This window comes from Anomaloglossus baeobatrachus, chromosome 4 (genome assembly GCF_048569485.1).
Source record: "Anomaloglossus baeobatrachus isolate aAnoBae1 chromosome 4, aAnoBae1.hap1, whole genome shotgun sequence".
Taxonomy (NCBI): Eukaryota; Metazoa; Chordata; class Amphibia; order Anura; family Aromobatidae; genus Anomaloglossus; species Anomaloglossus baeobatrachus.
In genome coordinates this window covers 414,137,286-414,150,970 of record NC_134356.1, presented here as the reverse complement: position 1 = coordinate 414,150,970, position 13,685 = coordinate 414,137,286, and the positions used below count along the sequence as shown (strand labels likewise).

General features: G+C 43.8%; 1 protein-coding gene across 1 annotated transcript in view; it reads right to left on the bottom strand.

The window, feature by feature from the left end:
* The window catches only part of LOC142302455 (uncharacterized), a 593,189-nt gene that overhangs the window by 382,446 nt on the left and 197,058 nt on the right, over positions 1 to 13,685 (bottom strand). The window contains exons 39-41 of the mRNA XM_075343517.1: positions 12,511 to 12,555; positions 12,363 to 12,398; positions 7,681 to 7,716 (exon numbers count right to left, since the gene is read on the bottom strand). Coding sequence (XP_075199632.1) covers positions 7,681 to 7,716; positions 12,363 to 12,398; positions 12,511 to 12,555 — 117 coding nt within the window. The remainder of the gene's footprint in view (positions 1 to 7,680; positions 7,717 to 12,362; positions 12,399 to 12,510; positions 12,556 to 13,685) is intronic.

The following is a 13,685-nucleotide window of genomic DNA, read 5'->3' as shown; positions in this document are numbered from 1 at the left end:
ATTTGCAGAGCGCATCTGCCTGCGTTGCACACTCCAACTCATTATAACTAAGCCATTATGCTAGCAAACACTCAGTGTACCTAGTGGCATCCTAAACGTGGCTATTGGACTTTGCTATAGTCCCACTAGTGCAAAGACATTTGCAGAGCGCATCTGCCTGCGTTGCACACTCCAACTCATTATAACTAAGCCATTATACTAGCAAACACTCAGTGTACCTAGTGGCATCCTATCTGTGGCTATTGGACTTTGCTATAGTCCCACTAGTGCAAAGACATTTGCAGAGCGCATCTGCCTGCGTTGCACACTCCAACTCATTATAACTAAGCCATTATACTAGCAAACACTCAGTGTACCTAGTGGCATCCTATCTGTGGCTATTGGACTTTGCTATAGTCCCACTAGTGCAAAGACATTTGCAGAGCGCATCTGCCTGCGTTGCACACTCCAACTCATTATAACTAAGCCATTATACTAGCAAACACTCAGTGTACCTAGTGGCATCCTATCTGTGGCTATTGGACTTTGCTATAGTCCCACTAGTGCAAAGACATTTGCAGAGCGCATCTGCCTGCGTTGCACACTCCAACTCATTATAACTAAGCCATTATACTAGCAAACACTCAGTGTACCTAGTGGCATCCTAAACGTGGCTATTGGACTTTGCTATAGTCCCACTAGTGCAAAGACATTTGCAGAGCGCATCTGCCTGCGTTGCACACTCCAACTCATTATAACTAAGCCATTATACTAGCAAACACTCAGTGTACCTAGTGGCATCCTATCTGTGGCTATTGGACTTTGCTATAGTCCCACTAGTGCAAAGACATTTGCAGAGCGCATCTGCCTGCGTTGCACACTCCAACTCATTATAACTAAGCCATTATACTAGCAAACACTCAGTGTACCTAGTGGCATCCTATCTGTGGCTATTGGACTTTGCTATAGTCCCACTAGTGCAAAGACATTTGCAGAGCGCATCTGCCTGCGTTGCACACTCCAACTCATTATAACTAAGCCATTATACTAGCAAACACTCAGTGTACCTAGTGGCATCCTATCTGTGGCTATTGGACTTTGCTATAGTCCCACTAGTGCAAAGACATTTGCAGAGCGCATCTGCCTGCGTTGCACACTCCAACTCATTATAACTAAGCCATTATACTAGCAAACACTCAGTGTACCTAGTGGCATCCTAAACGTGGCTATTGGACTTTGCTATAGTCCCACTAGTGCAAAGACATTTGCAGAGCGCATCTGCCTGCGTTGCACACTCCATCTCATTATAACTAAGCCATTATACTAGCATTTTTTGCTGCCAGTTTAAGGGCCGTAGTTGCATTGTGAGGGATATTTATTCTTTATTATTCTGCTGTTAATAAAGCTAGACCACCACTGCAATCTTCACCACCTCTCAATTTTTACTACCACATTTTCAGTCCACAATCTTGTCGCAATCAACATGAGTGGCAAAATGACAGATGCTGGTGGAAAGGGGAAGAGGCGTGGTGGAAAAGGCAAAAAAGGTTTTGTCTGTGGGGAAGGTGGCAAAGCTCCATTATCATCTGCTGAAGATAGACCATCTACCAGCAAAAGTAAGATGTCTACTACTTACCGTGGACAATCCGATGTGCTCCCTTTTTTACGGACACGAACAACAGGAAGAAAGGTAGATGATGGGCAAAAAAGCAAAATGCTTGAATGGATCTCAAGTGGTCCAACAAGTGCCCTCTCAGCCACTTCAAGTACCGCATCCAAAAAACACCAGTCCTCTGAGTTGTCATCCCAATCACACTTGATTTCTCCCAGCTCTGAAGTCTCCATCAGCCCTGCACAGTATGGTGGAACTGAGATGGCTGAGTCTGCAGAGCTGTTCAGTCACACTATAGCCTGGGAATCAGAGGTCTGCTCCCAAGCTACAGTGAGTACAGAACAGGAAATGGTCTGCAGTGATGCCCAGAACCTTTGTGACTCTGATTCAGGCCCTGAGGACCAAGTTTCTGAGCATAATGTTGACCCTTTGTCACAAACTGTAACACCTGTGGTTATAGACAATGAGGAACATACTGATGAAGATGAGACGCAGATACCCGATTGGGATGACAACTTAAATATTCGGTCAGGGCAAGAAGAGGCTCGGTCTCAGGGGGAGGGGAGTGCAAACACAACAATTGATGATGAAGTTCTAGATCCCACCTACTGTCAACCCCCAGTCAGGCACTCGAGGAGGTCAACAGAGGCGGTGGAGGAGGATGCAACCGACGACGAAGTTACCTTGCGCCTTCCTGGACAGAGTCGGAGCACTGGTAGCACGTCTACAACTGCATCCTCAGCCACCACTCTGCCTATGAGCATTATTCGGGGTGGATCAACAGGTCGCATGGCCTCTAAGCCTTGCCTAGCCTGGTCCTTTTTTGACATAGAAAAAGATCGCCCAAATTATGTGATCTGTAAACTTTGTCATGATTCTCTTAGTAGAGGTCAAAACCTCAGCAGTTTGACAACTTCTTCCATGAATCGTCACATGAATAAATATCATAGGTCCCGGTGGGAAGCTCACTGTGCTGCAATGCAGCCTAGCAGAGCGAACCATCCACCGCCTGCCCCTTCCAGTGCATCCGCGCGCTCTTCATCTTCTAGGACTGTGGGGACAGCTGTCACACCTGTTTTTCCACGCAAAACTTCCACCACTGTAACCGCAACAGGCAGTTTGCTTGGTAGGTCGTCAGTTGGTTTGGAAGGGGAAACAAGTGAGTGTGTACAGCTCTCTCAGACATCGATAGCACCAACGTTGGATGAAGGCAACATCATGTCTCCGCCTGCACTTTCCTCACAAACCTGCATTTTTCCAGGGACACCCTACTCAACACCGTCTACACACAGCAGCCAGATCTCTGTCCCTCAGATGTGGTCAAATAAAAGGCCACTTCCTCCGACCCATGACAAAGCTAAGAGGTTGACTCTATCCCTCTGTAAGCTGTTGGCAACCGAAATGCTGCCTTTCCGCCTAGTGGACACACAGGATTTTAGAGACCTTATGTCTGTCGCTGTGCCCCAGTACCAGATGCCTAGTCGCCACTACTTCTCTAAGAAAGGTGTGCCCGCGCTACACCAGCATGTCGCACACAACATCACCGCTTCCTTGAGAAACTCTGTGTGTGAACGGGTGCATTTCACCACCGATACTTGGACCAGTAAGCATGGACAGGGACGTTACATGTCGCTGACTGGGCACTGGGTAACTATGGTGATAGATGGTGAAGGGTCTGCTGCACAAGTCTTGCCGTCCCCACGACTTGTGTGTCAATCCTCTGTCTGTCCAAGTTCCGCCACTGCTTCTGCATCCTCCACCTCATCTGGGTCCTCCACCTCCGCCCCAAGCCTGCCTGGTCAGGCCACCAGCGTTCTCACTGCGCAGAAGGAATCACGCACGCCTCATTACTATGCTGGCAGCAGAGCGCAACGGCATCAGGCGGTCTTTAGCTTGACATGTCTTGGGAATAAGAGTCACACAGCTGAGGAGTTGTGGTCAGCTCTGCGGTCCGAGTTTAATAAATGGTTGTCTCCACTCAACCTGCAGCCTGGTAAGGCCGTGTGCGACAATGCTGCAAACCTGGGTGCGGCCCTTCGCCTGGGCAAGGTGACACACGTACCTTGTATGGCTCACGTGTTGAACCTTGTCGTCCAGCAATTTTTAACACACTATCCCGGCCTAGATGGCCTTCTGAACAGGGCACGAAAACTGTCTGCTCACTTCCGCCGTTCAAGCGCCGCAGCAGAGCGACTTGCATCGCTCCAGAAGTCTTTCGGCCTGCCGGTTCATCGCCTGAAATGCGATGTGGCGACACGCTGGAATTCAACTCTCCACATGTTACAGCGACTGTGGCAGCACCGCCGTGCCCTGGTGCAATACGTCATGACGTATAGCCTGGGCCAACAAGATGCAGAGGTGGGGCAGATCACCCTGATGGAGTGGTCTCAGATCAAGGACCTATGCACCCTTCTGCACAGTTTCGACATGGCGACGAATATGTTTAGCGCTGACAATGCCATTATCAGCATGACGATTCCAGTCATTTACATGCTGGAGCACACGCTAAACACTATTCGGAGTCAGGGGGTGGGACAACATGAAGGGGAGGAACTACAGGAGGATTCATATGCGCAAGGGACAACAACATCACCAAGGTCCAGACGTTCATCATCACCAACGCAGCAGGCATGGGACCATGGGGGACAGGGATCGACAAGGGCGCATAGTAGCAGGCGAAATGTTGAGCAAGGTGCAGGAGAACATGAAGAAATGGAGGACGAACTGTCCATGGACATGGAAGACTCAGCGGATGAGGGAGACCTTGGTCAAATTTCAGTTGAAAGAGGTTGGGGGGAGATGTCAGAGGAAGAAAGAACAGTTAGCACCTCTATGCCACAAACACAGCGTGGACTTGGTCCGCATGGCTGCGCAAGACACATGAGTGCCTTTTTGTTGCACTACCTCCAACATGACAGTCGTATTGTCAAAATTAGAAGTGATGATGACTACTGGATTGCCACACTATTCCCCGGTACAAGTCCAAATTTTGTGACATAATTCCAGCCATAGAAAGGGACGCACGTATGCAGGAGTATCAGCAGAAGCTGTTACTCGATCTTAGCTCGGCTTTTCCACCAAACAACCGTGCAGGTGCAGGGAGGGAATCTCCCAGTTGTAACTTGACAAACATGGGACGGTCTCGTCATCTTCAACAGTCTACCCGTACCAGTAGGACCGTATCTGGTGCTGGTAACAGCAATTTTATGGAATCTTTTCATAATTTTTTTAGACCCTCTTTTGCAAGGCCACCAGAGACAACAAGTCTGACACATAGTCAACGGCTGGAGAGGATGATACAGGAGTATCTCCAAATGAACATCGATGCCATGACTGTGCAACTGGAGCCTTGCTCCTTTTGGGCTTCAAACCTAGAAAAATGGCCAGAGCTCGCAAATTACGCCTTGGAGATTTTGTCGTGTCCAGCTGCCAGCGTTGTCTCTGAACGTGTCTTCAGTGCTGCTGGGTGTGTGCTGACAGATAAGCGCACGCGTCTGTCCAGTGACAATGTGGACAGACTGACGTTCATCAAAATGAACAAGTCATGGATCCACAAGGAATTTACTACCCCTGTGTCATCCTGGGGAGAGTAAATGCTTGTTGATTTGGAATGTGCTTGATGCAAATCAAAACATCCTGTTTGCAACTAGGGCCCAAGTGCTGCCACTGATGGGGTGGGTGTCTGTGTGGCCCAATTTTTGGAAAAAAGGGAGACTCCGCTTGGAGTAACCCTTGCTTGCTGTGTTTTTAAAAGAAGCCAAGATGAACAGAGCTGGGATCAGGAAAGACTTTGCTACCTACCCCGGTGTCATCCTGGGGACGGATAAGAATGGCGTATTTTTGAATGTGCTTGATGCAAATGTAGCTGTGAAGTGTACAACTGGGGCACAACTGCTGTCACTGAAGGGGTGGGTGTGTGTGGGGCCCAATTTTTGGAAAAAAGGGAGACTCCACTTGGAGTAACCCTTGCTTACATTGTTTTTAAAAGAAGCCAAGATGAACAGAGCTGGGATCAGGAAAGACTTTGCTACCTACCCTGGTGTCATCCTGGGGACGGTTAATTATGGCGTATTTTTGAATGTGCTTGATGCAAATCAAAACATCCTGTTTGCAACTAGGGCCCAAGTGCTGCCACTGATGGGGTGGGTGTCTGTGTGGCCCAATTTTTGGAAAAAAGGGAGACTCCGCTTGGAGTAACCTTTGCTTGCTGTGTTTTTAAAAGAAGCCAAGATGAACAGAGCTGGGATCAGGAAAGACTTTGCTACCTACCCCGGTGTCATCCTGGGGACGGATAAGAATGGCGTATTTTTGAATGTGCTTGATGCAAATGTAGCTGTGAAGTGTACAACTGGGGCACAACTGCTGCCACTGAAGGGGTGGGTGTGTGTGGGGCCCAATTTTTGGAAAAAAGGGAGACTCCGCTTGGAGTAACCCTTGCTTACATTGTTTTTAAAAGAAGCCAAGATGAACAGAGCTGGGATCAGGAAAGACTTTGCTACCTACCCCGGTGTCATCCTGGGGACGGTTAATTATGGCGTATTTTTGAATGTGCTTGATGCAAATCAAAACATCCTGTTTGCAACTAGGGCCCAAGTGCTGCCACTGATGGGGTGGGTGTCTGTGTGGCCCAATTTTTGGAAAAAAGGGAGACTCCGCTTGGAGTAACCCTTGCTTGCTGTGTTTTTAAAAGAAGCCAAGATGAACAGAGCTGGGATCAGGAAAGACTTTGCTACCTACCCCGGTGTCATCCTGGGGACGGATAAGAATGGCGTATTTTTGAATGTGCTTGATGCAAATGTAGCTGTGAAGTGTACAACTGGGGCACAACTGCTGCCACTGAAGGGGTGGGTGTGTGTGGGGCCCAATTTTTGGAAAAAAGGGAGACTCCGCTTGGAGTAACCCTTGCTTACATTGTTTTTAAAAGAAGCCAAGATGAACAAGTCATGGTTCAGCAAAGACTTTATCTACCTACCCCGGTGTCATGCTGGGGACGGTTAATTATGGCGTATTTTTGAATGTGCTTGATGCAAATCAAAACATCCTGTTTGCAACTAGGGCCCAAGTGCTGCCACTGATGGGGTGGGTGTCTGTGTGGCCCAATTTTTGGAAAAAAGGGAGACTCCGCTTGGAGTCACCTTGCGGTGTTTTACATGACTTTAGAAGGGCGTGCCATGCCTATATCTGTGTGTCCTCCTCTTTTTCCTTGTCCAGCTGTTTTGTTTTCGCATGAGTATATGTCCTTGTCACTTTCCCATGTGGTTGAGTTGTTTGTCACCTTTTGGACACCTTTGAGGGTGTTTTCTAGGTGTTTTTCTGTGTTTGTGATTGCCTGCCATTGTTTCCTATGCAGTTCGAGTTCGGTTCGTCGAACGTTCGACGAGCCGAACTCGAACGGGACCTCCGTTCGGCGAACCGGCCTCGAGCCGAACCGGGACCGGTTCGCTCATCTCTATATAAGAGCGATGAAAGCTGTTATATTTTTAAATCTTATACATTTTTGTAAATTAGAAAGAATAAAACACATGAATATTGGAGGAAAACAAAATTGTGTAGAACACCTCTGAAATATCTTAATAGAGTAGGATTCTGAATTGTTTGTGTTATGGCAAGCATTGTATCAGTCCTTAATTCACATTCCTTAACATGATGTGTCTTTACTATAGGAATAACACCTTAGCCTTCCATCTTCACCAGCATAGTACCTTCCATACAAGCTTTTATCTGTTACCTTTTTTTATAAATTAGAACATCATTTTTACAAATTTTTATTTGTGCAGGGTTTATTTTTTTATTCTATGGCTTATTATTCAAACACTATCGTAAATCAATATTTATTAGCTATCATTTAAAATATGTCAACACTTTACTTGCACTAATGCACAAACATACATGTGCAGTAAATAGAAAATAATCTGGTTAGCACTTAGCAAGTCATGATTTTTCATTATAGATGAAGCACAGACAAGCACGGGTAGACCATTCAAACTACATGATATACGGTAGCCATGGACAGAATGAAAGTCAGGACCCTAGTAATAAAACTTAAAAGCTCAACTGTACCCATGATTAATATAAATATTTCTTATTACCTGGTCTCCTTTTTGACCTGAAGGCCCTGGAAGTCCCTTTTAAAAAAATAATAATAATAATACATTTTAGTCTGAAAAATGCAAACATGATGTTTTGATCCTATAACACTAAAAACTAATGCACACAGTTTTATTACGGCTCCGTTTTCTATATAGCTGTAAAAGGGCTGTAATTGAAGCTCATAAGACTTCTTCTGCACCATTGTATACCATTTAAGGCCTTGTGGGCACGTTGCGTTCTGTACCTTGCAGAAATGAACGCATCCTCTGGCAGAAATTGTCATTGTCAAATTTGGTTTTGACCACATAAACGCAGGAAATACGCATGCATTTTTCTTGCGTTCTGCCGCGTTTTGACCGCGTTTAACATGCATTTTTAGTGCTTAAAATGGGATGCGTTTTCAATACAAAGACACTACTAAATAAAGTTTGAACATTAAAACACCTGGAAAAAAGGGAAAAAAAATAAATAAAAAAATTCATGCTTTAAATCATACACTATTATGATACTTTTCCTAAAATGATTATTAAGATTTAATATTTATGTTAAAAATAAATGTAACTTATTGTTTGACTCTTTTTTTTTGAAGTCGGGCTGGATGTGTGGGCAAAAGGAAAACTCTTGACCTCACTATAATGCCCAAAACGCATGCTTTAATTTTGACAAAAAAAGCATGCGTTTAGCATCAAAAATGCATGTAAAACGCTAGAATTTTGATTTTGGATGCGTTTTCAAAACTGTCATTGACTTCAATGTTAGCTAAACGCTGCCAAAACGCAAAAAAGAATTGACATGCTGCTTTTATAAACGAAGAGATTTTGACAAAATTTTGTCACTCAAAACGCTGCATTTAAAAAAGCATTGTGCGGACGAATTTTACTAAATTCCCATAGACTTTGCTTAGAAAACAAAACGCAAGCTTTTTGACATTGAAACGCTGCTGTTCAAAACACTGCGGAAATGCATGAAAAAAACGCAACGGGCGCACATAGCCTAAGGGATTGCTTTTTGCTTCTTTTTTCTGAAGGTAAAGCCTGATCTCATGGCAGTAAAAAAAAAAAAGCTGCCACCAGAACACAGGTTTTCCTGACTTTTTTTTTTGCGTCTATTACCGCATTTTTGCTTTAAATTTTACTGAGTTTTTTCAGGATCCCAAAGTCAGCTTTGTTTCACTCTTGCAAGCATGAACAATACAATGTGTTAGGCGAGCAATGCAATATACAGTATATGTGAAACTATAAACCATTTTTTGAAAAAAAAGGGCAACTAGATCTAATTATTTAGGGGAAAAAGTTTTTTATGTCTGAAAAAAGTGACTATTTTGAACAAATAACATTGATTCATATAAGATGTGTAGTCCTGAACTAAGGTTATATGAGTTCATGAAAGACAGCAGGGGGAAGATGAATTGGTAGGGCATTGTTTACTTTCACACAAGGGTAGGGCATTCAATTGGTAGGGCATTCAATTGGTAGGGCATTGTTTACTCTCAGACATTGGTAGAGCATTCAAATAGTAGGAAATTGTTTACTTTAACATATTGTTCTGGTATTGTTTAGTCTAACAACTATCAAACACTTTAAACATTTAAACTGTTCATAAGTGAATCATCCTTGATCATGTAAGAATACAAAGACATTAAGGTGATGTCACACTAAGCGACGCAGCAGCGATCACGATCAGCGATCTGATATTATCAGGGTCGCCTCTGCGTCGTTACATGGTCGCTGGTGAGCTGTCAAACAGGCAGATCTCACCAGCAACCAGTGACCAGCCCCCAGCTACCAGCGACGCGTGGAAGCATAACTAATGTAAATATCGGGTAACCAAGGAAAGCACTTCTCTTGGTTACCCGATATTTACCTAAGTTACTAGCGTCCGCCGCTCTCTGTTCCCTGCACTCCTAGCCAGAGTACACATCGGGTTAATTACCTGATGTGTACTCCAGCTACGTGTGCAGGGAGCCGGCACTGGCAGCGTGAGAGCACACCGCTTAGCGCCAGCTCCCTGCACTCCTAGCCAAAGTACACATCGGGTTAATTACCTGATGTGTACTCCAGCTACGTATGCAGGGAGCAGGGAGCCGGCACTGGCAGCGTGAAAGCGTCGGACGCTAGTAACTAAGGTAAATATTGGGTAACCAAGGAAAGGGCTTCTTGGTTACCCGATGTTTACCGTGGCTACAGCTTACTGCAGGCTGTTACAATGCAGCCACTGGTGTGGTATATAGTTAGAAGGACCTGAAATACAGCAATAATACCTAAAATATAACTTTTATTAGTTCCTCTAAAAATAGGGAAGGATCACCTTGCCTATGCATAAAAAATGTTCAGCTTAAGGGTTAAATGAATTGCAAGATCCTCCATATGAACAGGGGGACTAGCATACCCTGTAAACACGCAATAACACCTAAATACCAATTGGTGCTGGCAAATATTGATATTTAACCGAGATGGCCAAGATTATTCACACAACTGCTCACTCAGACCCTATTCACAAATTGGCAGTAGCGTTAATCACATCCAACACCACCCTCCAGTTGATAACAGGGGTTTTTTTTAGTGACCATGACACCAACAGGTGTTTGGTCAGAAGGAACAATATTCCTCACATCCGGTTAAAAAATTAGCAATAACCAGGGATTCAGATAGTCGAGTTGTTAACCTGGTATTGTCTGAAAGGGAACAATCTCACCCAATTGCTGGTGTCTTGTCTCCCAAACGGTCAGTTCGTCCTCATATTCGGCGTTTTCCCAAAGACCCTCACCAAACAGGTCTAGGACCCCTTATGAATGGACTCACTGTCCTCTCCAAGAATCTCCTTCTCCCTTCTCCCAAGAAGGTTAACAACTCGACTATCTGAATCCCTGGTTATTGTTAATTTTTTAATTTTTTAACCGGATGTGAGGAATATTGTTCCTTCTGACCAAACACCTGTTGGTGTTGGTGATTAACGCTACTGCCAATTTGTGCAACATGTGAACATTGCCTAATACTTCTTTTTCAAGATAGAAGCATTGCTTCTTGAGAGGAATATATCTGAATACTCATAGTTCAAAAGAGTAAGGGCTCATGCGCACGTAAATGCTGAATATTCTGCAGCGATTTGACAGCACATGTGCGCTTCAAATCGCTGCAGAAACACTGCATAATGGATGCAGTTTTTTGTAGAAAAAAGCCAATTTCATGCACTCGGGATGCTGCCCCCACCATAGACAGAGCTGCAATTAGAGCGCACGGAATAACTGACATGCTGCTTTTATGAACGCACGGATTTGGGTCAAAATTTTAGCATGCAAATCGCTGCGTGTACACGTGTCATGCACAATCTACATAGATTGTGCAGGGGACGCAGGACGCATGCATTTACGCTGCAGTGCAATACGGAGCGTAAATGCATGCACATACGCAATGTGCGCACGAGCCCTAAGGCAGTGATTGAGGCTATGTGTCTCCCTACAGCTCCATGTCTGTGTGCATTAGCTCGTATATAGATGTTATATCAACATTTTGGCAAATTAGACATTCACAAATTAGAGACAGACATATTAAAAGTATGTATGCGGTATAGAGACACTTGGCAATAAAATTGTAATGGGATTATATATAAACGGTATTTTTTTAGGTCAGTATAATAAGGTGTTTTGTCAGACTGATAAGAATATTGAGGCAGCAAAGAAAAATGTAATGTTATTTGTAACCTCGTGTTAAGAAGTTTTGATTTTTTCTTTGAACTTTTCAATAGGAAACATAATTATGAACCATGGTATGCTTTAGTGGATTTCTTATTGTATACCCATTTCAACTCAAAAAAGCAAACAAAAAAAAATATAATATATTATAGTTTATATATTATATATTAATTTTATATATATAAACTTTGGTAGAAAATAACATTTTTCTAATAGTGAATGCACACAGACTTATGCGGGCGTCACACGAGACGATATATCATGCGATATGTCGGCGGGGTCACATCCAGCATCGTTTGATATATCGTAGCGTGTGACAGCTACGAGCGACGGTGAACAAGCAAAAATACTCACCTTATCGTTGCTCGTTGACACGTCGCGCTCATTTTCAAAAAGTCGTTTCTTCTTCTCTGCGCCGGTTGTTCATCGTACCCGGGGCAGCACACATCGCTCCGTGTGACACCCCGAGAACGATGAACAACAGCTTACCTGCGTCCCGCCGACAATGCGGAAGGAAGGAGGTGGGCGGGATGTTTACGTCCTGCTCATCTCCGCCCCTCCGCTTCTATTGGCCGGCCGCTGTGTGACATCGCTGTGACGCCGAACGTCCATCCCCCTTCAGGAAGTGGATGTTCGCAGCCCACAGCGACGTCGCTCAGCAGGTAACTGCATGTGACGGGGGTTTAACGACTTTGTGCGTCACGGGCAACTAATTGCCTGTGACGCACAAACGACTGGGGCGGGTGCACGATTGATCGTCTCGTGTGACGCCCGCATAAATGAGGTTCATTCATGGAGAATCATCCCTCTGTCATGTTTAACTTACAGCTCTCCCAGAAGTTCCGATAGGTCCAATATCGCCCCGCTCTCCCTGCAAATAAATGTTTATTTCTTATTACAACTTGTCATTATTGATACATATTATAATTGAAATGTGTAATGTTTTAGACTTTATGAGAGATAGATTAAGCTAATCATGAGCGTACTTACTTTTTCACCTTTCTCTCCATCTAGACCTTTCTTTCCCTAAAAAATAAAAATAAAAAAATAATGCAATTATATATTGAATGACTGACTACCACTTTTAATCATAATAATCTGTGTCTGCTTAAATTAGGCTTTTATTTTATTTTCTCACCCTTAAACCAGCAACTCCATCAATTCCTTGCAAACCTTGGTCACCCTAAATGTAAGATGATAAGAATCAATACATTATTTTTCAATGATATGTCCTCTGTTGCAGATTTAAAATTTCACGCCATATAGTAACCCCCAGAATTACATATAGTATCACAAATTATGTTTTGTCAGAAATATTTATACTTAAAGAGAACCTGTCAGGTCCCCCCATGGCTGCCAAACTGCAACCATTATGTTATATTTCTGATGAAACCTAAAAAAAAGGGAAACAGAGCGCATAATAGGGTGATATCTTATGTAGGGAGAGTAGGCAAGTGTGTGATTGTGCTCACCTGTTGGAGTTGTGACAGCCTGATACTGCTACGTGGCTGTTGGATGAGGGCTTCCAGGAGATATTGGATGCAACATGTTTAAAGTGCACCAATCACCAGGATTTTCCTATATAGCCTAAAGCCAGTGTTATACTGGCACTATATCATGCTGATTCTATACATACCTTTAGGAGTCAGATTGGATGTATAGGTTTTAAAACACAAGGAAGTAAAGTTTGTAAAATGAATAGCTTTTTGATTGGCAGCAGCTGATAGCTAGGGTGGGTTTTGATAATTATTTCCTCCCCCTATCTGTTATTTATGTTAATTCTACTATAATAGCATTTTACTAATGGATAAGGCTAGAAGGACCTTGCTGATGTCATATTCATATGACTAGAAGCGGCAGGGCCTCAGCCAACATAGCTAATACCAGGAAGCAACATTATTTTTCTGTTGGCTGAGGCCCAGCCCCTCCTGGTCATGTGTGTATGACATCAGCAAGTTCCTTCTAGCCATTTTGATTTAGCTAAAACCATTAGTAAAACACTATATTAATAGAATTAGCATAAATAAAAGATAGGGAGAGGAACATCGGGCAGGGTGGCGGGAATCACTATCAAAATCCACCCCAGCTATTAGCTGATTGGCAGCTGCTACCAATCAAAAAGCTGTACATTTTACAAACTTCACTTGCTTGTGTTTCAAAAATGATACATCCTAGCTGACAACTAAAGGTATGTATAGAATTAGCATGATAGCGCCAGGATAGTACTGGCTTTAGGTTATATAGGAAAATTCTGATGATTGGTGCGCTTTAAGTGGGTGCGCTGCTTAATACATTGACTCTTCAACAGTAGAA